Raw genomic sequence first — 27,290 nt, 5'->3', positions numbered from 1 at the left:
AAATCCACATACGAGTAAGATTTGTTTTTCTTGTCTGATTTGTAATATTTTCTTTTCGGCACGTTCGAAACCTGGTATAGAACCTACAGCTCAGTGCTGAGATATATATTTTACTCATTAATAGTGAATTGCACCGTAGCAGTCTGAGGTGCAATTTTCCTCTGAAGTCTCAGTGAATCTTACATATCAGTTTGTTCCTGAGAACCGTCTCGCCGACCAACCGAACTAACCATCATCGGACGGTTGTACAGCGATAGAAATAGGATCACGTTCAAAAGCGAAAAATATGTTGACGATAACCGTAAAATAAAGGAAAACTGGAATTGCTTGCTAGCTGGGAAAATCTTTCCCCTCCTCCCCCTTCTTTTTCGCTCTCTCTCACTCTCTATCTGCCTTTGTTCGGATCATCGTGTCGTCAGGTCATCCTGAATACTGATGCTCCAGCGACCGAGCATGGGAAAAAACCAACGAATGCTTTTCTCGATCCTCCATCAGAGTCTTGGTCGTTCAAGTAAAAGCGGAACGCGACAATGGGATAAATTTCCTGCAAAATGCGACCGGGCCATAAAGTCGAATATGCAGCTCGCGCTCCTGTGACGGAAGCACACAAACGGTCACGACGATTACCGGATAGCCGGTGAATGGGATAATTAGATGTGATTATCCAATTATTTACACAATGCCGAGTGCCATTCAGCGAAGCTTTACTGTGTCTACATTGCGGTGTACTAAAACTCGCTTCAAATGACAGGACGGCACAAAATACTTCTTTCCAGTCGGTCGAAAATGAACAATTGACTCATTACCCGGTCGAGAGCTGGCTGTTAGCGGGGACGATCCACGGCTGCCGGTGGTGGTAACTTTTTGTAACATTGCTTTGTTGTTACATAAAAATCTGCAATCTGCTATGATAACCTCATTTCGTTTCAATTAAAAAAAGCTTTTTAAAAATGCATTTATAATTGCTAAAAATTAAAAAGATTCAACAGTTTTAATGAGAGTGAAAACGGTTGAATATCATTACAATAATAGCTGCATCAAAGAACTTTAAATGTATTCGCACAGAAAATAGAATGAGAAATAATGATATTTTGTTATGCTTCCGAGTAACATCGGAGATTAGATGAAATTGAAAAGTACACTGAAAGTCATCCATTGCAACCCCTTGGTGAACTTTCACCGAAAAGTTCTTTTTATTACCGGGCAAATGCACCATTGAAGATAAAACCAAGGTTAAAAGCTCACCTCATGCGGTTCTGTTTGGCATGCTGGGTTAGTTGGATGGGTGTATGTGCTCAGTCTCACCTCAAAATCTGCTTTCTGACGGAAAAAAATGAGGAGCAAAAATAAACCAGACTTTTTTACTGCGAAATCAACAAGCGGAATGGGAAACTCCTTGCTCGTAAAATACGCTAGAACAAAGATTTAATTGCGTTCCAGTGAAAATTGATATGGTTGATGCTAGACGAAAAAACGTGCCAATTTGAGACTAACAAGGCGGACTGCTTTAAATAATTTGTGAACTGTAGCGGTACTCAACCAGCATTCGAAAGGCTTAGGAAAGCTAAGCTATATTACAGATTACTTTTGACTTATCAAATGCCAATACAAGACGTGGTTCAAATTTATTTTTAAGCAATAAATAAACAGTTACTACAGCTGAAAAGGTAACTCTCCGTGAATTATTGATAAAACCATTAGTTACTCCTGGAGAAACGAAATCGACAATGAGGTCGTCCTGTCCTCCGTAATATCAATCGAAACGAACTCATGATAGTGCCATTAGAACTGTCTATTTTCATCGCCGCTCGTTGCAATACATTATGCCGGTCAAGTTGTCACCCCGGACGGTGCTGGCTATTCCGAAAGGAAGCCCCGATGCTGGCAGCGGTCATAAGCGATGAAGGAAGCGGCCAGCCGGCAGCCAGCCAGCAGGCCAAGGGAGTAATAAAAATAGTTTAAATGATTTTTACCGATTCAATTCACACCGTCATAAACATTTATCTGTCGATTTGAACCGTAGCACACACCGTACCGGAGGATATTTTCTCCACCGTTGTTGAAGGGTAAGAAGATATGGTTATGGTTCCCCCCGTTCTTCGGTTCGGTTACCTCCGTCGGGCCGCGGTCCATCACTCGTTCGGAACCCGCGAACCCGGACCCGGACCGCTCATATTGGTATACCTTTGAGAAGTTATACGATGTCCTGAAATCAATATGGGTTTCACTCGGGAGGTTTTTTTTTTCTTCACTCACTCTGACAGAATGTCCAATGCGATGGCTCCCCAATGAGAAAGCGATTAGGATGGCAGGAATGGTGTCGTAAAAGTAAATGTGAACCTGAATAAAATGAAACGATCAATTAAGTGGAGCATTAAAATGCTTATGGGGAAGATGGTCGCATTGAATGTGCCAGCAAACATCAATTTTTTAATTTACTCTGAGAGGCGTTGCCATTATTTTAAGGGTTTACATTTTACGGTTTTAAGCACAGATCTTGATTTTTCCTTCGCCTATCATAGTAACGAAAATTGAAACAGCACAGGTCTTTTATATGTTTCAATTTCATAGCAGTCTGAACCCAATTCCCGGTTTAAAGTTATTTTAGTGGCGTTATTTTTGTAACTTTCCTGAGAAAAATGTTAATATTAATCTATGTTTGTATGACGATATGTAATTGTTTTATTTAAAATGCTACGGTAACGAAAATATGCATTAATAATGAGTAGTAGCGCAACTATTGGTACTACCACAACTATTGGATCAACTGTTTCTGTTGAATTATGAATAACTTATTTTTTTTTAAAGTTTCCTGGAATCTTCCAAAATGCTCTAAGTCGTATTGCGATTTCAATCAATCATTGTTGAAGCAAAGGAGTGAAAAAATAACACAAACAGTATTGGTCCTAAGTAATTACCTTGTGGCATTGTTGACCATTGGCGTGGCCAGGTTGGGGCGTACTGGGACACACGTCCCTTCTGTTCTATTAAATTTAATCCAATTCCAATTCCAAGTAAAATTGCTAGCCGTATTACAAGTCGCAATTCTGGTCCCATTTTTTGTCTCACTTGTCGCACTTCGATTGAATAACATTTCGCCGAATGCCATTTCGCTGAAACTCAATTCGTGGTTGACCATAACGCGGAACATACTGTTTCGCGTATAACCATTTCGTGGAGAATCTTTTCGCTAAAAGTTCCATTTGGCGGAAAATCTTTTCGCGGAAAGGACTATTTCGTGGAAAATACTATTTGGCGGAAAGCGGAAAGAAACTATTATGCAGAAAACATCTTTTTCGGAAACTACATTTACGTGGTAATCCATCTAATTGAGCCCGCTGCATTTGATCTGCTCACAAACAAAGTGTGATCCGTCCTTACTCGCTGTCGCTCTTTCGGGCTCAACTGAAGGAAAGTATCTAACGTAGGAAAGTATTTTCGGACTAAACTGAAGGAAAGTACGTAGGTAACACACGCAGCTTGCAGCTGTCTCGCCCTCAATCATTTAAAAAATGTTTACAGAACCTTTCACAATTTGCTAAAAAGATTTTCGCAGGATAGTTTAGTCTGGTTATTGGTTTTCTGCGAAATGATACTTTCCACATTTTTTTCTGCGAAATAGTTCTTTCCGTAAAAGGGGTTTCGACATTGTAGTACCTTCCGCGAAATTGTTTATTTTATAGTAGCATAGAACTGGGGTGGCTCTTGCCGTATTACGTATTCCTCTCCGCTGTACTCGGTCCTGGGCTACTCGTCTCCTATTCGTTGGGCGTCTTGACACACGCAAGTCGGTTTCAACCTGGTCAAGCCATCTAGCACGTTGGGCCTCTGTATTTCTGGTGCCGCAGGGGTCCTTGAAGAAAATGGATTGTACTGCACAGTCTTCCGGCATCCTTGGACGTGGCCCGTCCGCCATGGTCTCCCAATTTTCGCTAGATGTACGATGAGAATCTCTCCAAGGAGTAGGCATCTTGAGATTCAAACGTCTACGCCACTCTCCGCTTTTCATTTGTGCTCCGCCAAAAATAGACCGTAGCACCTTTCGTTCAAGTACGGCAGTTGCACATATGTCTTCTGACGTAAATTTACTGCCTTAAGTCCAAAGAGGACTACCGGTTTTAGCGTTTTGTACATCATCAGCTTTGTTTGGCAGCGTATGCTCCTTGATCGAAGCGTCATACGGAGGGAAAAATAGGCCCAACTTCCACGTAGAAAGCGGCTTTCACTCTCCTTACTCACATTGTCAGCAGTGACCAGAGATACCAAATATATGAACCTCATCAACCGCTTCCAGTTCATGGCCGTCAATAGTCACTGTGCATGGGAGGCGAACGTTATATTTCGTGGAGCCTTTCCATTTATTCGGTTTTCGATTATTTGATGCGTCACCCAATCTTCCTAGGCTCCGTTTTTAGTCTGGCGTGGATCGCCTTTGCCGTCCTAAGATTTCTAGTAGTGATGTCGAGGTCATCTGCCAAGACCAAGAGTTGGCTACTTTTGCTGAATATCATGCCTTTCGTTCAGATGGTCGCTTGCAGGATCGCATCTTCAATAGCTTCAGTCAGCTTGCCCGGAAAAGCGTTCTCGCGCATTAACTGCCATAGCTATTCACGGTCGACTGTATCATATGCTGCCTTGAAATCCGCGAAAATAAGATGCGTGGGCACGTTGTATTCTTGACATGTCTGGAGTTCTCGGAGATTGTAATTCTACTTTCCGTGAAAATATATTGCGCGAATCAGTACTCCACGATATAGTCTTCGGCGAAATATTATACTTCATATTTTATACCGTTTATATTTTGAAGCAAACGGCTCGACCTGGTGCATTTGTACCAGGAATGGAAAACGCAGTCATTGCGAAAGCAATTCCCATATGTATCCAAAAATTAGTGGCTCGTGGTGGGTCTCCAAAACGGTGAATCGCACTGGGCTGTCATTAGAAAGTACAGTATCAGCAAGGTACATCCGTTTGGCAACAGTCTTCTGAAACTAAAAACGCTTGAATCTGTGGCCTTGGCAGCGCTAAGCAGGCAGCCAAAAGCCAAACAGCTTAAATTTGCTAAGTAGTCTCACGACTGACTGACACTCATCCCATTATTCATCTCGGGAAGCTGTCAACCGACTCCGATACTTTCTCTCTGAGCCGGTTACACGCTACCAGTAACTACCAAAATAATGTGTCATTATCACACATTACACATTCCAGACAAATCCTCTAATATGGTATAAATACCAAGGTGCCACATCCTCCCCATGCGTAAAATGAACAATTCATTATATATTACATCAGGTCTCCTTGTCTTAAAATCTTTATTTTTATTTTGATTATAGTCACTTTAACAGCTTAGGTCATTCATGACATCTGTGGGGTTGAGATTTCAATCTGGGTCTGGGATCTGGGTTTTCTTTTCGTCAGCAATCTTTTTTTAGAAGGCAGTGCCGGCCAATTTTTGAAATTTACTGACTTGACAACCATATGGAAGATTCTTGGAGTTTCAGAAAATATTTGTCTCATCTGTAATGATACTCTGAGCGTTCCCAACATCCTCCTGTCACAATACAATATTAATCAATGAGGGACACGTTCCGGGACGCTTGGTTATCCGGGATTGTCGCGTAAAATCCGGGACGTCTGGTTAGCCTAACTTACATATTTTATTTATCTTAATAGTTTTTCGGAATGGTAAAAGGAAGTCCGAAATTGCGATTATTGATATTTGTATCGCTATTAACCGTATTTGATGTTTTATTAAACGAGGCATTTTACCGATCATTACTAGATTTTATAAAAAATGCTTCTTGTATTAAGTTCAACACGGACTCATTCCAAATCAGTTTACCTTTTGCAGATGAATTAATTTTTCACAGCCTTAATTATAATTAATTGTCATAAATAAGAAAAATATTTGCTTATACTTCCTCAAGATACACTGCTGGCACTAAACAACTATTACGAAACTGATTTTAAGATCTTACGGAATCAAGCTAGGACCATTTACTCTAATTCCTAGCCCAAATCAACGGCTTTAGAACGTAGGTACTGGTTGCGTACTGATTGGGCGATGTTTAGTTTCTCCTTTGGATTGAATCAGCCCGATGGCATGCTCACGTGACCCCTTCACGGTTGGTGGCTGGAACCGATCGATTTGGTCGCAAGAGTGAAAAACGCTTCACCAAGTTCGAGGCAATCGACACCAACCAACTGCCAACCACCGCATCAGGGGGATGGTCTGTCGAGTCCGTAGTAGACAGAAAATTTTACGAGCTGGTTGATTGGAATGGTGAAAGTGCCGACCTGGTGAATCTCACACGCTGGTGGTGTAAATAAAATCCGTGAGATCAGATTGGATTAAAAACGTTTGCGTGCGTGGTTTGCAAAGTGGATCCAGTGATAATACCAACACTTCGTAAAAGCGCACGGAACAAAAAAGAAGCATCTAGTCAGTAGCAGTAGCGGAGAAAACTTATTGTGTTGAAAAGCAAAACAGTTCCGTTAAATAACATTTGAATAGAATTTCACGTTGTTTTATTAAAATAATAAATAATAATAATAACCTTCCGAACGTATCGTAATCAAAACTAAACATTCGAGCTGCAGCTTGGCTACGTTTCAAAAATATTCATACTTAAACACACACAATTCCACCAGCTGAACCGTGAAATCAGCTCGTTTAACAATATTTTTACGAGAAATGATCACTTGTTTGTTATGGCAACAAACAAACGAGCATATCAATGCCTTCCCATTAATTAGTACAACGAGCAAAAAATATTAATTTGAAGCTGGTCATTGTTGCATTCACCAGGAGCAATTAAAAGAGCATCGCAGTTAGAAGGGGAAAAAAATGACGAACAAAAAATGGCACGAAGCTGCCGAGTTTTATTAAATTCCTAGCTTGTAAGGCTGGGATGTAGATTTCATATTACGATCCATCTTCCTTCCACTGGCGCTGCGCCGCGGCGGTATCGTTGGCATCCGCCCGTCCGTTCTGTAACTGTGGCTCGCGGAGCTGCCAGCGAATGATCTTGGCTATGCTCGATGTTCCTTCAGCGAGCAAACATTTTACCATTAGAAAGGACCGAATGTTGAAATGTGCATGCCATATATAGGAAGCATGTTTCGCTTCAACTACGCTCTTCAGTGTGTTATTTCGCTACGAGCTCTCCTAGAATATTATTTCATATATCACGCTATTCGTAATATTAATCCATCCAACCGTTCCGGCAATCCGGGAAATTGTGCAGTATGCAAGCTGCACAAACCCCCGTAGTTCGTAGTTCGCAACTCAGACAGGCGGTCGCGGCCGGCGAGATGCGGCATGGATATGATTCACTACCCCATGCTGGAAAACCGAAAAGCTACACGTGAATCGTTTCATCAGCACCCGAAAAAAGTGAACAGTTTGCAAGCAATGGGGATGTAGTCATCCCGCTGTAAAAATGCTTTCTGCAAATCTCTGTGCTTTACCGTACGCTTTTGCACGACGACCTTGGATATTGCAGTTTTAAGCATCGTTCGCGTTTGTCAAACGAATCCTTTCACTGATTTGTAATTTTTATCGGGAACAATGAAGGTTTGAGTGTGATAAATTGTGGAAATAGAGAGTTTGTTACAATTCTAAAAACAATCTAATATATCAAGAGCTACATGACACTAAATCATTATTCGTATTTTTTGTTGGTCGAACTTCAATCTGTCCCAAAACCCAAGAAAATAAATATTTACCAAATTTAAAAGAAATAATTTTACTTTTTGAAGCTTCCCAGTTGACCTCGAGGTATGACACTACTAACTGGTTCAAAAAGCCATCCGTCACATGTTTGAATTTCGGTTGAGAGAATCTGTAAGAATCAGTAAGGCCGTAGTCCCGCAGTTGTTCTATACACTTTTGACTGACTGCGAAGTCTGTCGTATAAAACCAAAAGATCAAGTGTCGAAAACGGATTGTAGCACGTAGGCTTTGCTTTTAAAGCTTCTATTTATTTTTATGACCTTTCCAATCAATTTGTATAGCCACAGGTTTAAAAATGCAAAAACATTAATTTGGTTATTTCAATTGTGACTGAATTTATCGGAAGGATTTTGTTAAATCGTCGGAAAAATAACCCATGTGGTTATTAAAACTGCCAGTAAAACTTTGAGGTTCACCACAATCTATTGCTAATTGGTTCAAAATTGTTTTCCTGCAATAAAACGGTAATAAAATTAATTTAATTTTTAATTGCTCGAACGCAAAACCACCGTAAATTAATAAGAGCCTTAACGCTTGATGCTTTATTTTCAATAAGTTTGTTGTGCAACCAAAAGCTGAAACAGCTAACCAGAATGCTTCGGTAATTTGAAAACTCATAGCTTTAAAACAAAATTTTTTAATATCAATTTGAATGATGACGATCAATGCGAGAAATCGTAAAAAATTGTAATTTTTAGCAGTTATTTTCAGAGTTGTACAGCTTATGAGGAATCATATTTCATTTCGTGCTTTTTGAGGTTGTCATTACAAAACTATTTATTGAAACATAGTGAATAAATCCAATTTCGATGGTTCGCAACACTGTCATTACTTTCCATCGTTAGCTTGAATTGATTTGCAAATTCGTACAAAATTACAGTGATTTTCAACGATTCTCTATATTGACTTGGAAGAAACCTTTGAAGTACAGTTGATTGTTTATCTCAGCCGAAAATAAATATAGTAACCAAGTTTACATCATTTGCACGGAAAGAAAATCTACCTCCATAACGACAAAAATGGCACATGATAACTTACGAATTTCTTGTGGTATAAAATAAACCATGATAAGGAATTATTATTCATGATCTTGTGTTTACTGATGTACCAGTTTAATCACTGTTTAATCACATTTCCAGTTTTATGATTTCATGATATTATCGGTGGGATCGGAATCGAGTGTTATCCGTGTACACTCAAAACGAGAGCTAGCAGATTTGCAAAGCATGTCACATGTCTATACATGATACATTGATTGAAACAACTCTGAAAAAAATGTAACAAACTTAATGAGGAATCTGACCAACGTACGTGTAGAGTGATCAACCTCTTTTAGACCCCAAATTATGTATAGCTGTTGATGGGGACCAAAGTGGGTTGGTTCAATTAGTTGTTTGTAAAACCCCACTTCTGGCCGTAAACGCACTGTAAGGACACCGGAAGCCATCAAACCAGTAAGAGAATAGACCAACCTCGTTGTTTTTGTGTTTTGACCTTGAATGAGGTCAGGCATCGCCAAGAGGATTGAAGAAGCACGTGTAGTAGCCAGGTTTTACCATCCTAACGCACCTCTTGGTTGAAAATCAATAGTTAAAATTCGACAGTTCGATGGTTATATCTCCTCGAGTGGTTAAAATCAGTTCAGAATGCGAACCATTTCATATTTGACAGATTGATAGTTGGTTTTGCTCAATGAGAGCAGATAAGGTGAGGATGAAGTTATGTTTCTGTAATAGCGAATTTGTTTATTCAGTTCGAGTTAAAATAAGATGAATTTTTCATTTGCTCCTATTTGATATATAAAATTCATCTCATTTCAACCCGGGTTGTTTAAACAAATTTATTACGCGATAAGCATCCATACCAATGTAAAAAAAATCCAGCGAAAAATCAGTGAAACAGCTCTCTTCCCCACCTGTGTATATCTCATTGGCTCTCAGAAGCGAACCATCGAACTGTCAACACCTTGGTCAAAACTAATCATGCTCACGAGCAGGGTTATTTTCAAAAAACCATTGAACTGTCAAATTTTAACCAAAAAGTTAAAAATTTCGCGAAATGGTTCACAGCCTAAGTAGTGGCTGTACCAACAGGTTATACAATGCCTTCAATTAGTGGGGGTCATTGAAATTCCGAACGATTTTTAGGGTGAATTCGAGTTGACGTGTTGTTTCAGTGATCAGGTTTGTAGGATGCAGATTAAAAGAGAATTTGGAATCCAGCAGAACACCAAGATCGGTAACATGGTCTACTCCCGTGAGTTGTTGGTCGTCGATTTGATACTGGAAGACTACTGGATTCGCAGCTACGGCATCAGCTCACAAAAATATCCAAGAGATCTTGTAATCGGCGACAGTAATGGATGGATCTTACAACAAGGCACAGTTTCAGAATATCAGCATACCCCAGGTAACCGCTAAGCACTGAATTAAGCTTGAAAGCTGCTCTATATTTGCAAGTTACATGCTGCCAGCTATAATTCAGCATTGTCAATGCATAGCAGCTTTAAAATGGCATTCTCAATGTTGAATTAAAATTTACTTGAAGCACTATGAAAAGCTGATTAGATGCTCTAAGCAAGCTTTATTGCCGTTACCGGCATCAAAAGAGATTTTGAACACTGCTCACACTTGCAGGAATTCTCATTGCGAACGTACGTGTAATAAAAGAAAAAATGTTTCCCTCTTTTTTTTATTCTATATTAGAGAGGTTTGCAGCCTGCGGCTGGTTCGCCTCTTCTTCCCTCTCTTTTTATCTTACGCACAATCCTGCACCGCCGATAGAATAAACATCAATACGAATCTATATGGCATATGCAGACGGATTTTACAAGAAATATTTCTATACATGTATGCCATCACATAAAAAGACAATAAAAGGTAGGTAATTCTCCCAAAGCGCAACTTATGGAAGAAATGTAAAAAATAAAATCTTTTCCTCCATTCCACCTCGATAAGCAAATCAAACATCCGAGTTAAGAATTTCGGTAATTTAAGTAGAGCTATTGGCAACTGACACGCAACTACCGTTTACAGATCAACTGGTAAAGGCGTTGCCCTTCTCCTCCACTCCAAGCCACGTAATCGACAGATTGGCTGGCTGGCGGTTCAATTCTAACCGAAAAAGAAAATAACAAAAAAGCAATCTTGAAACGTCAACAAAGTACGCCATATAAGCATAACAGAGAGGGAAGATAAAAAAAGGATGTACAATATATTTTTCGCCTTTTTTGTATGTTTTACCGTTACGCAACAGGCGTTACGTTTTATGACATTTGTAAATCTCCAAGCACTAATGTAGCCGGATATTTCGCCAAAACCGGCTTTCTAGCAGCTTTTTATAGGCATATTGAACTATGCTGCACGATATGGTGTGCACCATAGGCTAATAATAAGCTAGATTTCTGCTTCTTTAAGTGCTCATTGGTTACTTGGGACATTAGTTTTTTACATTATGAGGTTACGCCATTAAAAAAATGTAAATAGCAAAGGTCCCATATTACTGCTTTGGGGCACACCAAAGTAATTTGTAAACTGAGAAAAATGGCTTAGCTTGAGACTCACACGCAGACTTCTGCCAAGCAGATACAAACCTAGCCATAGAGTGAACCTCTACGAAGCTCCAAGTCATGACGTTTTCCTTGGCAGTACGTTGTGGTCAATACTATCGAGCGCTGCTTTCAAATCAGTGTCGATTGCATCAAGTTGAGCCTGTTGCTCCATGTGCAATATGCATGATGATGTAAGATTGAGATGATTCGCTCCAGCAGATCGCCCAAACATGAATCCGTGTTGATCAGTGAGACATAATTTTTCGTTCAAGACCGAATGAAGGTGTTTACTACATTTTCGAATAGCTTAGAGGCGGCAGAGAGACTAGCTATGTCACGATAGTGGCTCATATTCCGATGGTCTGTATTTTCAAATACTGAAAACATGAAATATTCTTGCCAAATTGCAGCAAATTTACCTTGCTCCAGCGATTTGTTGAAATTTGCTTGCAAAGAATCAGCCAAAACGTGCCAAACATTTGTCGATGACGACAGATGGAATTGGAATCCCATCCGATCCCGCTGAATATCAATAAACTATTGTCACATTTACATCAAAACATTGCAGTTATACTATCATACCATACGGTTACTACTTGCTGTAGGAACAACCGTAACGATAACAAATAAATTTTGGAAAAATTCACCTACCTTAGCAGGATTAAACCTTGCAGTACCGTCAAACGGGGCAACTTGCAACAGCGGGGTAACATGCAACAACGCTACATCGATCCAATTTACTGTACTTTTTGATCTGTTACTTCAATTTTTAATCAATATCAGTCACTGAATCTTGTTGTTAACAATTCAAAGAAGCCTTAAATACTGTTATGCTGATTTTCTGCTGTTTTGGTGATTTTTAAAAAATCCAACAAGATGGTGTCAAATTCATCGTCAATTTATCGTCAGTAAAACGTTTGTGTCGCCCACAGGCACTTCAAGTAAAAGTAACCTAACATACATTTTTTATAGTAAAATAAACAATAACGAAACAAAATAATTGATTTATGACGACTAGTTTTGTTTATCTTACTTGTTACCACGTTATTTGTAAAATAAGTACTTAAACGGGGTAACTTGCAACAGCTGGTAGATATAAAAAACTGTTCCGTTACCTTCAAGAGGCACGTTATCATTTAATTTTGCATCAAATAATACTAAAGTACACCTGAAGAGTGTAAGCACTAACGAACTGACATGACACTTGGAAGAAAATCCTTTAAAAACCATCGTTCTGCACATTTTGCTTGCACACTAGCACCCTCTGTTATGCATGTTGCGGAGTAGCTTGCATTTGCAGGGTTTTATGCTGTGGTTAGAATATCGCGGGTTTTGTACATTTGAATGGTTTTATACTGAAAACTCAAAGTAACACTCGCGCGCCGCGGTGTGGCCATATTGCGAAACATACTTTTTTGAAAAATGAGTGGTTTTTGATTGGACATTGGAATTATCGCGAGTGTCTCGTCTGTTTGTCTGTGTTGTAAGATACTTTCGGTAAGTCGGAAATATGCCAGTTTTTCTCTGGATATACTGAAAATGGCCATAGAAGAGGCCAAACCAAAAATAACATTACTGAGAGAATCGACCAGCAAACTGACAGTGTCTAATTACGATCACTCGTAACGTAATGAACATTCATATATTACGTAACCGAGATATCGATGATTTTTAACTCTCCCGCTTCACGTGTAATGCGTTGTTACACAATTCCCGCTTCCCTAAGTGCGTTACGTAATATGTGAATGGTCCTTCAAGAAGGCAGCTCTATCGGATCCAGACAAGGAATATCAACTGCATGAATAATATAAAACGTTATTTCTGTAATTTCCGTTACGGGGCTCATAAATTTTTTTCCCCAACGCAACATAGAACATTTATGCGTATATTCATAGCAAAAGCATTAAAAATCGCAAGTCGGATTATCATTTCCATATTCAAGTCAAAAGAAAATTATACAAATCTTTAAATTCGTTCAATTTCCAAAAAATATTTATCGTTGCAAGTTACCCCGTTGAAGGGGTTGCTAGTAACAAATTAGTTATAAAATTCTACAACAGCCAATATTAATCGCAAATTTTTTCTCAGTATGTGAAATTGTTCTATGGTAGACCTAATAACTTTGTATTAATTAAATGTTCTCAAATGTACTACAGATAAGTTTTCACTTGCACTCCTAGTTGAGAACTGTTGCAAGTTACCCCGTTTGACGGTATGTAATTCTTTAACCGTCGGAGGACGGCATAAAATAATCAAACACAGTCGTTACTACAGTAACTGACATTCGAGTTGTCATTTTATACACCATTTGAATTATATTTTATATGAACGTAAATGTCTGTTGTTTTTGGAAAAGTTTCAAATAAAAAGCAAACACTAATTATCTTCATCGATTGATGCTTTCCAATCAGCAATTGATACAGTTGGTTTGGTTTTAAAAGCTTAAAATTAGTAGTGGAATGCTACAATCACTCTTCCCTGATGACTAATTCCCTGTGAACCAAATAAAAAAAACAGTCCTCAATTCATTTCGGTCCTATTGAAAGTGATTAATTTACAAAGCATCAGTTAATCAGTAAATATCTATTCAGTTCAGCGGTTCATTGACATCGATCTGGCTGAAATGAAACTGATTCCATTACAGCAGGACAATAATGCTCTTTGAGGTTGAAATAATTTTTTCGTACGTAACTATCTAGCTAGCATGAATCAATAAAAAGCTCTAACTAGCTGCTGCATCATAGAAAATAATTGAATATTAACATTCAATGCTGCTAAAAGCAAAGCAAAGCCATGGGTATAAACGTCCTTCGGAACTTGATCCTTCTTTATCGACAGACTTCACAGCCGGTTATTAGAGTACAGAAAAATTACGGGGCTAGTGCAAAGCTCCTATTAACTCTGTAGCTGCACCGCCCAGTCGAGATTCGAACACACGACAACTGGCTTGTTTGGCCAGCATCGTACCCGGCAGCTAACTGGGCTCCAATGCTGCTAGAAGCCTTAAAACAATTGATGACACTCTTCCATGTGAACCGTATAAAACAATGCATTCACAGCCGTCTTGAAAAATTGAGATTTTTTTTACCAACAGTTTGAAATGGATTGTAAATCCCTGGATTATTAAATCCCTACTTAACAGAGAAAAATTAGAACTAACTCGCCTCAAAAGCTCTCTGACGTGATAGTTTTCAAAAACGAAGGTTATAAAACTATCTTGAATTTCATATTGGTATCGATATTTAGATTGAAATAATAACAACGAGAACTTTCTTTAAATAGCATGGGCCTCATTAGTCTTATATGAATTTAACAGTTGTTTAGTCTGTATTAAAACAGATTTTATATTCGGTTTTGTAGAAAAAATGTCATGAAAACTTCTATGAGTATTTCTTCAAATATTAGCTGCTAATTGGGATATTTTCTTGATTTAATGCCAATCAGAGAACGTAACTACCAGCAGTATTTAAATATAATGCGTAAATTAAATAATTGCATTGAATTCATTTGACCGTAAATCCTGTCAAATTACCTCTGGTTGAAGGGTTTTCATACCGACCGACTGCAAACCGAATGACGACGACCGATCAGGCTCAGACCGCGCGCCGTGCGGCAAGACGGCCGGTTTTTATGACCGTCTAACCTATATAAGTAGGATATTTCATTCGAGCTGTGTGTTAACGGCGTGCCGTTTTCGCTATCGTGTAGTTTACTTTTATTATCGAGAGGACAATTTCTTTTCCTATGTCCTCTCCGCTCAATTCGGTATGCGCTACGCTTTGACCGTGTAGTTTTATTATACGCCTTCTCCCTGTGCCTGTTTGTTGCTAATTTTTACGGTAATCAAATTGCCCTTTATGGTGCACAATAAGCCGGTGTAATGTGTGTTTAGTACAATATCGTTTAAATAGCGTATTTTTTCGCTTGTTTGTAAGTTACGTTTGTTTTAACAAAGCTTAAAGTTGATCTAAATTTTTGGATATTTTTACATCCGGGGGAGGACAGCCTCGAGGCTGCATATTACTAATTGACCAATCAATATGCAATATCCCCACTCACCTGCGGTGGGTATCGATCGGGCAGTATGTGCAGTGCCTCTCGGTACACGGCTAACGCGGGCTGCAGCTTGCCTTGGTCCGCGTATAAATTGCCCAGCTGCAGCAGCGCGCTGATCCGGGCGTTGTCGTGTGCTGCCCGATCGCGCAGTCCGGCACCGTCCAGTTTGGAGCCCTCCCGTAGAATGCTGGCTGCCTCCTGGCACCGGCCCAGAGCTATCAGTGAAGTGCCCAGGTTCAGATAGGCCACTAGAAAAAAAAAATAGAAAGAAAGAAAAAACGGGATAATTAAGCCACGAGTGTTACGTCAGCGATAAGAGCATTATGTAGAAAGGAAATGAGTGAACATTTCTTTCGGTTTTACGTAAAAAGATAAGCCTTTTAATCCAGTTGAGGTTTTCTGACCTCACCACCGAAAGTCGTTCCGTATGCAGTATACTCTGCGCTAAACTGCAAACCATAGCATAGGAGTCGTGTCATCAGAGGAGCTCAAGTATTTTGCAAGAAAGCAGAAAGGGGCCACTTTGGGAGGACGTTGTCACATCTAGCTTCGAGAGTCGACTACGACAACGCCAATCCACAGATAATTGGACTGCACTTTATGCTTTTCACGTTGCTGTCACGCTCGGGAAAGTATCTTACTTTTCGCTCTAGACGACAGATTGCCACTGCCTGCCGCCTTGCCACTGACTGCGGGGACCGGAAGGCGGACTGATGGTTTTTCATAATCGGACAAACGTGTAAAAGCGTTGGTAGTTGTCGCAATGCCAATGTAAACGGTTGCGGTGCGGACCGGAATGGGCAATGACACACAAGCATATACACATACACACAGCGCAGAACGATGTCCGCGGATAAAAGCTTTCAACGTGATTTTACGATGAGACGATGCGTAACGGGGAAAAAATATGAAACATTGATGGAATTCTTTACTTCTGGCTGGTGGTGAGCATTTAGATAACGTGAATTGCGACGTAGTTTGATGTTGTATATTTAACATGTGGGTGTTTAGCAAAGTGAACAAAAATTAAACGTGTACATCCGCATGGGATGTACGATAAATTGATGTAGGACCGTCCACCACGTGACAAGTAAAAAACTGGATTTTTTTGTATTAAAATGAAAACTCTGCTCTATTCAAAGGAATTTCCATTGACAGTTATACATTTTCCCATCTCTCTGCTATCAGTGGCAATTTGTGGATACTGTTCCTGTTTAAAAGCAAACCGTTCCTCAAACCATTTTCCCACATTTTCGAAAGAATTGAAGCTCTGCAAGTGTGTGTCCCATCGATGCAAATGGTTGGTAGTCAGAGCCAAGTCTAATGAGTATGTGACAGTAAGCATGCGAAAGAATTTCACAGCCAAATGACTTAATCGGTTCCTTGACCGGTTTTGCAGCATGTGATGGGGTATTGTCATGCAGCAAAATCATTCAGTGTTGTCTTTTTATATTCTGGTCGTTTTTCACCTGAGTCTCGGTTATATTATTGATTTTTTTGTCGGTAGTGTATAATACTAACGATTTTGTTAGGTTTGAGTAGGTCATATCATACGTCAAATCCATCTGATAGCGATTTTCATTTCAAGATTTTTGATGCTTAGGATTCTCGAAACCAATCCACTGTTCAGTGTCAATCACAATCCGATGGAGCAATAACTTCGCTGTGTAACTGGCGAGTACAATTTACATGTGATTTTACAGTTTTCCTGCTACCTACCTAGCTCATGTGGAACCCATTTTTAATTTTCTGGATCTTTGCCATGGCCTTCAAACGAATGGAGATAGCTTCTTGTGCCACATTCCAATGATCTGCGAGTTATTGTATTTAAGTGTCATCTTCATACAAAAGTGCTGGCAGTGAACTGGCCCATGACCTTTTTAAGAGGTTAGAAAAACGAGAGAAAATGTCACTATAGGAGGAAAAACGAAAGATAAAAAGAGAAAAAAGTGAAAAAGAAGAAAACAAGGCAAAAAGAGGAGACTGGACAGAAAAATAGGGTGAACGGAAGAGAAATGAATAAAAATAAGAGAAAAGAAGAAAAAAAGATAAAGAGAACAAGCCAAACGGGAATAAAAATGTGGACAAACTGGACAGAAAATCAGAAAAAACGTAAAAAAAAGTAAAAAAACGGGATGGAAAAGGAGAAAATGTGGGAGCAGGAAAATTGTGAAACGAGAACTAAAAAGAGGAAAGTGGGGGGAAAATGAAACCGGAAGAATGAAACATAATTCTTACAAACGGGATAAAATAATAAACAGAATATGACACAAAAGAAGAAAAAGCAGGATTTGAAAAGAGGAAGCATGGAGTAGATGAAAACAAAAATAGAAAAGGAGTTAACGGGGCTGTAAACAAACAACGAAACTGAAAAAATGGAAAAAACGGGTGTGAAAACGGAAGAAAAAAGGCGAACAATGGAATAGACAAGAGAAAAACAAGAGCAAAAACAGAACTGAAAAGGGTGGAAACGGGACAGAAAAAGAAGAGAAAGAGCAAACAGCGGATAGTAATAAGGAAAAACACGAGAGAAAACGAATGAAAGCGAGACAAATAAGGAGAAGACGGGAAAGGAAAAAATAGTGATAATAGTGAGAGAAGGCGAGACAAGAAAGGGAACACGGAAACAAGAGAAACTAAAAGACCAAAAGAATAGTGAGAAAGAAAGAAGAAAACCGATAAATGAAACGAAGAAAACGAGAAAAAGAAATTGAATGAAATTTAAAGGATAATGTTGGGACAAAAAGGGAATTGGATGGGAAAGTAAGACAGAAAAAGAAGAAAAGAGAAACAGAAAAAACTAATCAAAGAAAAAGGTAAAACTGATGAAAAATAGCAAAAAAGAGGGGATGAAAAACAATAACTAAAGAGTAAACAGAAAAAAGGGAGCCAAAACAGAATAACTGCGACAGAAAAACGATAAAACGGGACATCCAAAAGAAAAACGGAACACTTTGTGACCAAAAACGGGAAGGAGCAGAGTTAGAAAAAAAAAACGAAAAAAGAAACGAGACGGAAATAAAGTAAAAACAAGAAGAAAAAGAGTAAAAACTAAAGGAAGAAGAGGAAAAACGGAAGGAAAAAGAAGAAAAGAGTGAGTGTAAAGACCATGAAAACGGTACAGTGAAGAAGAAAAAATAGAATGCAACGGAGCAAAGAAAAATGGGACTGGAAAAGATAACACAGATTCACACTGCTTACAAATCCAATTTGTAGCAAAATTGAAATTCCAATTTCAAGTCTAAAACCAAATTTACTTCTGAGACTAATCTTAAGACCACTTTAAATCCTATTTACGTCGAAATGCATGTTCTATTAATGCATATTTTTCAATTTCAAGTCCAATACCAAGTATGATTTAATGCCAATTTCAAGTAAAATTTCACGTCCAATTTCATAATAAAAGCTGCCAATTCCCTTCTAAGTTCGATTTCTTTTCTAATTGCAAATAAAACTTACAGACCAAATTACTTCAAATTCAAGTTCAATTTCCAGTTCAAACTTCAATCCCAAATTAGTCCAAAATCCAAAAAATCCGGAATTTTCAACCTGGTTGGTTGGTATTTTTGTGATGAGTAATAATAGATTCGCCATCCCACAATTACTCGATTTTTCAGGCCAAAACATTCTTTTAAAAGGTCAGATATCCCACTTTCCGTTTGTGCCTGGGCACGCTAGTGTTGGCGAGTGATCTGTCTAGGCCCCCTTCGTCGTTTGGCCTTCGGTGGAGGAAAAATAGTGGAACTATACTCGGAAAATACAGCAGCGCTCAGTTTTGAACTTTGAACGTATTTATTGTATGCTGAAAGTCCAATCTGGTCGCAACGATATCTGCAGCTGGAGAGTTGCAAAAATTGAAAAGGTTGAAGTATATCCCACCCGAACACCGCATTTTGGTGGTCTTTGGGAAGCTGCAATCCAATCCGCAAAGACACATCTGTTAAAAATTTTAGTAATGTCCACGTAGCAAACTAGGACACTCTTCCACTGGTGGAGTAGATTGAAATATGTCCTAATTCTCATCAACTAACTTCATTGTTGTACGAATGGTTCGATTTTGACCTGTCACCAGAATATTTGCTCTTTGGGAGCAGTTCCAGAAGTCGATTTAAAAGTATAATTCCGATTGTTACAGTTATTGCGGCATTTCAGTCCAATATTCGCAAATGTCTCCCCAAATCCACAGCTGTAAGATTGGGCAGCCAGAAACCATGCAGAGTCGCACCTTCTAACACTGCTATACCCTAGTTACAAACTTATTTTGTAATGGTTACAAAATTAATGAAGCTTGAATAATCAATAATGGCTTAATTTAAAGTTAATTTATTTTACATATCAATATTTCATGGTTCATTTATAAAAAAAAACCTTTCCGTGGCTTATGCCAAACATTCTTCACATCTTCCCAGCTAAAATGCTGTTCCTTCATCGCATAGAATGCCACAGTTCCATTTTTTCTGGGTTGGTTTCATAGCACATGGCCTCCCTTTTGTTTTTGCCAACAAACTCGGTGACCACGAGATTGACCTGCCGCACATCCAATTTCATTTTATTACCCGAATTAAATTTGCTGTGCTGTCAAAACAGCAAAATAGCACACAGAGAAAATCCCACCCCTTTGTTTTCCCTTGCCCTACCTACCATGCTGCAGCACACGCATCAACCGAAAGAATCGAGTGTAAAGAAGAAACAACAACCTGGAGTGGAGATCTTCGACAGACCCACCACCAACCCCCGGTCGTCCCTGCCCTGAGCGGACACGGCAGACAGCATCCGATGTCCCATCTCGATGAGATATATCGCTGTATCGGTTGGACACAGGACAAGAGGAGAATAAAAAATAGGAACTGTACACGACAAGAACCAGGAAAATATAAATGATTTTTCCTCTCCATTACTCCCAATTTTGTGAAATAGATGATAATTCAACTCTACTTTTCCGCCCGGACCCGGACGGAGAGGAGAACCTTTCGATACTTATGGAACGCCCGGCCCCCTCTCGGCAGACGTAATATATAGCACCAATGGCATTTGTACTCGGATGGGATTGTGGCTGCAGTTTTCCCATTCGATTGTCACTTTCAGTTGTTCGTTCTGCTTCTTCTCTACTGCAGCTATTGATGTTGCAATATTTATTTTTGTGCCGATGAATGATTCGTAAATTGAACGGAAACTGAAAAAAAGCCAGACAAATAACACCAGCAGTGCAGTGGTAGTGGTAGCGAAACAGGTGGTTTCATAAAGGATTCATAGCTCTTCACATGTTAATGTGTCAAAGCATCCAGGAGGGTATGCGGGCGCTTGCTCTATTCATAAAGATTTGAAATGGGTTGCTCTATATTTTCATCACACTCAAGTTACACTTTACTACATCCATTCAGCAAAGAACTTGTCATAAAATTGCACCACTTAACCGCGCTCCGCGTGAAAGCCGATGAGAACACAGAGCGAATTAATGCTACAGACTCAATTTGCTTACTTGACGAGCATGGCCTGGCTTAGATCTTCTTCGCATTTTGCTTCTGCCTATCATAACGAAAACATTTACGGTAAGCATCTCCTGGATGCTGTACATAACCCCGGCCCCCATCGTTATCACTTCCCTACGCCTACCTTTTCCCTTCAACACAGGACAAACTCATTTCCATCATTGCACCAACATTAAATCAAGAGCGTAATGATGATTTTCATGAATATTCTACACGATGGGTGGCGGCGCGGCAGGAATGGCAACTCCGGTGAAGGTTCTGGGCGGTCGACAACAAGAAGCCTAACACGTCATACATTCATAATGAAAGTACAGACGGCTCGTTTCCCCTCTGGCTTGCTTCTATGTGTGCCCAAATAGGACCGAGGTGCTACCGTCGGATGGTCGGACGAGCTCGGCGTACTAAGCCATCATACCATTTCATCATTCATTGAGTCAAGCAAGGTTCCAGCGTGCGGTATCCATAGAATAAAAAAAGGGTAAAAAGTGTCCCGGCACATCTTATTTCTATTTTGTGATTTAATGACTGTTCTTGCTTCATATTTCATAGTAATTATCATTACACCTCTCTAGCGTGGGAAAGCCGCATTCAAGGGAAATATTATTCAAAGGGCTCGGCTTTGGTAGAGGGTCCCTGCAGTGGTATTCACTTAGTCAGTCTCAAAGCAAAGTTGATCACTTTTCGATGTTGCCATTCGACTTGTTTCGATGGCGTAATACGAGACGATCGGAAATCGTACTGGAAGATGATCAGTATCCCTATCTGTCACAACAAATGAGGATTGCTGCCAACTAGTAGCAAATCGTTGCTCGGTAGAATCCTATAATGGAAAAATGATAAGCTCTACTACGGTGCTACGTTTTTCACCGAATCCATTAGCTATTACCGAACACCCACACGACCTGGGAATCAGAAATGCTAGGAAAAAAATTGAACTCATGAATCGTATCGTTTTTCTGATTTATTTTTATTTCCTGAGACGGTCAAATTTAGCTTTAAAAATTTGCATTTGTAAATATTTACTCAATTTTATTACCAGTCGAAGTAGAAATGTTTCTACATTTTGACTAGGCCTTCTTTTACTACCGGAGAATGACTCAGGAATTGGTATGCTGCCAACAACAATGTGCAACAACCCTTCAAATTCGCCGGAGCTGCGATCAAAAGCAGAGCAGAGCCATGGGTATAAACGTCCTTCAGAACTTGACCCTTCTTTATCGACAGACTTTGCAGCCGGTTATTAGACTATAGGAAAATTACGGGGCTAGCGCAAAGATCCTATTAAAAGTGGTACAAAATTTGATGGTGCGAAATGTAAAATCAGAGATTTTACAAATGGGCAACCGGAAGCACAATCAAATAATTTTCCTTTGTTTAATATAGTCATTTAATGGGAAAAGGATATAATCCAAGCAACAATGTAAGTTTTATTGTCCTCTTATGGTGGTCTACAACACGAATTTCGGTTTTAAATGCTATCATAAGAATGCAATAAAACCCAAATTGTTACTCGGGAAGGACTGATCTCTTATATAATAAAGCTTTTATATAATAATCTAGTGTCCCACAAGGCAGCAATCTTGAGCCCCTACTGCTTCTCTTATTTTTCAATAACGTGTGCACTGTGCTTTCAAGAGGTTGTAGATTGCTCTACGCTGATGACCTAAAAATTTAGTATTTTATTTGCTATAACTATGAAAAAGAACCCATTACTTGAAGTTATCACATCGGCAACGAGTGCTTGAAACGGATATATGTAGTTGAGACATGTTATGGAAAATCTCGCCAAAAGGAGAAATATTGATAGGATACTCTTCATCAGGAAAGATTTGCTGGGCGAGTTGGATTCTCCAAATAAACAAATGACAAAATTACAAATGACAAACATTCTCGCTCAAATTAACATAAACGCTGCTCCACGTGCCCTTCGCAGCACAGATTTTTTTCGGTCGGATTTTAGTAGAACCGATTACGGACAAAATGAGCCAATTAGAGATATGTGTTGTATGTAGTATCGTGTATGCAGTCACTTTGATTTTAAATGTTCTGCTTATTCGCCTCGATTCTACTTTTCGATCGGGCCTGTTTCGATCAGAAACCATATTCCGAATCCCGATCGACATGTGTTATTAGAATATATTATATGCATGTAACATGTGTTACATGCATACGTTATATTCTGATCGAAGCGAAATTTCTGATCGAATCCGGCTCCGATCAGTATGTAGAACTCTCAGGTACTTTTTCATTTCGACGTATCTGCAAATGAGAGATTCTCTTCGTGTCTCCTCTCTTCCGCTATTTGCGGCGATACTCATGCATTTTGACACATCATCTTTGCATGAATCGGTTGCCGGAGTCACTAGCTAGCCAAATGTTTTGAAAATTTTCTTTTCAATGCATTAGTATCGCCGTTAAAAGCGGAAGAGAGTAGACACGAAGAGAATCTCTCATTTGCAGATACGTCGAAATGAAAAAGTACGCGAGAATAAGGCTTCATTTTGCTCGTCTTTGCATACAGAGGCAGCGCAATCTGCTCCTCACAACGATCAAGTGCTTTCGTTTTCTGTTCAACCGTTTCTCCCTCCGAACGATGCCTGAATACTGTTTTCTCTTACGACCACTCATCTTGCGCAGAAGGAGCACAACGACAAGCAGAGCTAATATTTTCTTCGCACACTGGAGACACGAGACTACTTGCTTTGTGTCCCAAAGAGAATATGCGATAGGCAATTATATGGACTAGAACGATTTGCTCCGTGATCTTGAGAGCATGCATTCGGTAGCGCTCCGACAGGAAAAGAAAAATGGAATCAAAATGATGCTCACTCGGTGGCAGAGCAAAGCAGCAAAGCACTGCAAAAGCAAAACAAAACTCGTCGCATCGGAGAAGGTAACATCCGAATGAGAGAGAGAGAGCAAATCGAGTTGTCTTCTTCTTCTGTGCTTTGCCAGTAAAACGCCGAGAATTGAGACTTTCTGCAGAGCACGGCAGAAGCCTGTGTACAATAGAGGCGATTGTTTCAGACACCGCTTGCAAAGTTTAAACGTAATCTAGTTAATATGTAAAAATGTTTTATTCATGTAGATTGTCAGTAGGATTAATGTTAATGAATGCTGAGTGTTAGATGTTAAACCCATTAATAAAACTATGAGCTCCACTAGAACATTCTGATAACCCCTATAAAACTGCCTTCCGATTAAGTGACCCACTCTTCAGAAGGTTTTTAGAACATTTTTAAGAATAAGGTTACACGCTAATGAATAAGTAATACATTTTCAGCAGTTTATGTAGTTGTGCAGCATATGCGCATTAAGTTTTATCATACCTATTGGTATTTTTCACATTTACATGCCTGGGAGGCTATGCAGATATCTACAACTGAGCAACCACTAATGAATGAGGACGATGCTCCAATAATATCGCCGCTCTTCAGTTTGACTAAATTAAGGATGTAGAAGCTCGATCTCTTCAAGATAATCAGTTGGAAATCACTCCGTTGATGGGAAACCTATTTCCCGAAACCAGTCGGTTTAAAAGGTAAACTATCCATTTTGTAAGAACTATTAGTGTTGTGCTCAGGTCACTTAATATTGAGTTATTGATTCTTACGTTGGCATGAAAAAAGTTTTTGTAGTGAACTTACTTACTTACTGATGTGTCCATGTCAAGAATCAAATCAGAGATCTCCACTGCTGACGGTTACCCGCCATGGTTTTTACCTGTCGCCAAGATAGGTTCCCGTCTACAGCCCGGATATCGTTGGCTAAGCTGTGTCGCCATGAGCCTCTGGGTCTGCCTCTTCCACGCTGTCCTTGTGGATTCCAGTCGAGTACTTCTCTGCAGACATCGTTCGCTCCTTTCCTCAAGGTGTGTCCAATCCACTTCCACTTACGTTCACAAATTTCTGTGGCTATCGGCCGTGGATGAAACCGACAATGGAGTTCCTCATTAGATATCCAGTTGTATCGATCGGGATATCGCAGGCACCGGTTAATACCTGCAATTTTAGCGTTGTCTCCGCTGAGACGCACCACGTTTCGCAGGCATACAGCAGTACGGATTTAATGTTTGAATTAAATTCGCGTTTTCGTACATAGAGTGATCTGGTTTGAGCACCAAATGTTTCGCAGACCTGCAAAGGCACCCCTGGCCTTACTGATCCGTGTGGCTCAGTCTTGGTACCACCATCGGGCGTTGTCTGGCTATCAAGAGATTGACTGGCGTCTACCTGCTCAACTTGATGTCCCGCTACTGTGAAGTTTTTGGAATGGACAGTGTTCACTACCATAGACTTAGTTTTCGCTACATGGACTGTGATACCTGCTGCCTAGGAGTTCTTGGAGAGGTCATCTAACTTGCTCTGCATATCGTTTCGGCGTTGTGCGAGTAAGACAATGTCGCCGGCTAGGTCGAGTTCATTTAGCTGCTCCATCGTTTGAGGATTCCAAGCCGATCTTCGATTTGGTCTACTGTCAATCGCTCCAACTAATATCTCACTCATGAACGATGAGAAACAGAAGCGGTGATAAAAGGCAGCCCTGTCTCACGCGGAAGACAAATGAAGACATTTTTCCTTGATTCATGAAGACTTTTTAAAAAATCACCTGGCATCCCTGGCAGTAACCCTTATGGAGTCGGACAAGACGCCTTGCCCGAGAACGCCTCGTATTGAACCTCGATGAGATGGACTAGGTTATCTGGAACTTCTCTATGCCTAAGTGCGTCCCAGATGTTTTCGTGGTTGAGTCAGTCGAATGCCTTTTCGAAGTCAACGAACGCCAGCATAAGAGAGTCCTGGAATTCGTTGATCTGCTCCAATATAATGCGGAGCGTTGTGATATGGTCTACACATGATCGGCCAGTACGGAATCCAGCTTGCTACTGCCGAAGAGTAACATCAATCTTCTCCTGGATTTCCTAGGTCTACTTACCTCTTTAGTCTTTTACGGAATTTAGAACCGGCTTTTTCAATTCACTCCGACGTTTCGATTATTTATTTAAGTCTTTTTCAATGATAGACTTGTCTCAGTTCGTCGTTAAAAATCTTTAATTTTAAGAATGTAAATGTCTTCTTTAGTTTTTCTGTGTATATTTGTCGTCTTTCCAAAAACTTTGCTACTATCATAGTTGAACCTAATTTTTCAAACTTCACACAACTATGATATGACAACTATGAAAGTTTTTGGAAAGACGACAGATATGCATAGAAAAACTAAAGAAAACATTTACATTCTTAAAATTAAAGATTTTTAACGACGAACTGAGATAACTCCATTCTTGAAAAATATTAAAATAAATAGTCGAAACGTCGGAGTGAATTGAAAAAGCCAATTCTAAATTCCGTAAAAGACTGAAAAGGCCAAAGAAAAAGTACGGTAAAAATTACGAAACTAACAGTCGACAGAGTCTAAAGTCTACTCACGGTAACTCACCTTTATTTTTTAAATATTTTTCACTTAGAGAGCCCACTGGTAGCGGACACTTACAGAACCTCAGCTTGGAAGAGCTGAGGAAATCATAAAGAGGATCCATAAAATTATTTAACAACTATTTAATGGACACCCAGTGGAATTTAACATTCCTTTTAAGAGACCCTTCCTTCCGTTGGGTTCGAACGAGTAACGAGCGAGTAAGGAGAGGATCACCTTTGCGAAATGGTACTTTCCGCTAAAGGTTTTTCCGTGAAATGGTACATTCCGCGTAAAGGTTTTTCGCGAAATGGTATTCCGCGAAACACTACATTCCGCGTTATGGTCAACAGAGAATTGGTTTTCCGCAAAGTGGTATTCGGCAAAATATTATACAATCATGGCGAATATTTAAATGCTATCTAGTATGACGTATCTTTCACAGATAACCATGCGTCTCCATTTTCAACACATGATGGAGACGGGATGTATTTCGATCTCAAAAATCTCAAACAATCCCTCTAAGGTCCACATCATTTTTAGCACCGCAAAATTCACTAAAATGGTTGTAACTTTTTGACGTAGGATTATGTCTTACGGCAAGTTTTGAGATAGGGTGTCATTCCAAAAAATCGAAAAATGTTTATCTTTCAATTTTTTTTCACCAAATCTGGAGAATTTCCCGAAAATCTTTTCTATTTTAATATCTGTAGATAATAGCTATATGTCTTAAGGCCCCGGAGTTATTCCGAAGTTCCTTGGGGGACCGCGACATGACTGTTTTAGATAAAGTTGCAAAATACAGTAATGACCCGATTTTGTCAACCCCATGATGAATTTAGGGGTGACAAAAACGGGACAGTGACAAAATCGGGTATTTTTTCAATGTTTATTTTTTTGCAGATAACTTAGAACGAACTACATATATTTCATTCTGATCACTTTTAGGACATTTCGCACTTACATCTACCTCTCTGTGGACATTTGTCACCTGTTCACAGCAGCCCCACAGGTATGAAAACACGCGTTTTTTAATTTCGCCGAAATG

The 27,290-nt window shown here is 39.6% G+C and overlaps 1 protein-coding gene across 1 annotated transcript in view; it reads right to left on the bottom strand.

The window, feature by feature from the left end:
* The window catches only part of LOC128740749 (protein O-mannosyl-transferase TMTC2), a 407,393-nt gene that overhangs the window by 21,656 nt on the left and 358,447 nt on the right, over positions 1-27,290 (bottom strand). The window contains exon 8 of the mRNA XM_053836313.1: positions 15,345-15,589. Within this exon, the coding sequence (XP_053692288.1) occupies positions 15,345-15,589 (245 nt within the window). The remainder of the gene's footprint in view (positions 1-15,344; positions 15,590-27,290) is intronic.

The sequence above is a fragment of the Sabethes cyaneus genome, chromosome 3 (assembly GCF_943734655.1).
Source record: "Sabethes cyaneus chromosome 3, idSabCyanKW18_F2, whole genome shotgun sequence".
NCBI lineage: Eukaryota > Metazoa > Arthropoda > Insecta > Diptera > Culicidae > Sabethes > Sabethes cyaneus.
Note: the sequence above shows the minus strand (reverse complement) of the source record. Positions and strands in the feature narration are given on the sequence as shown.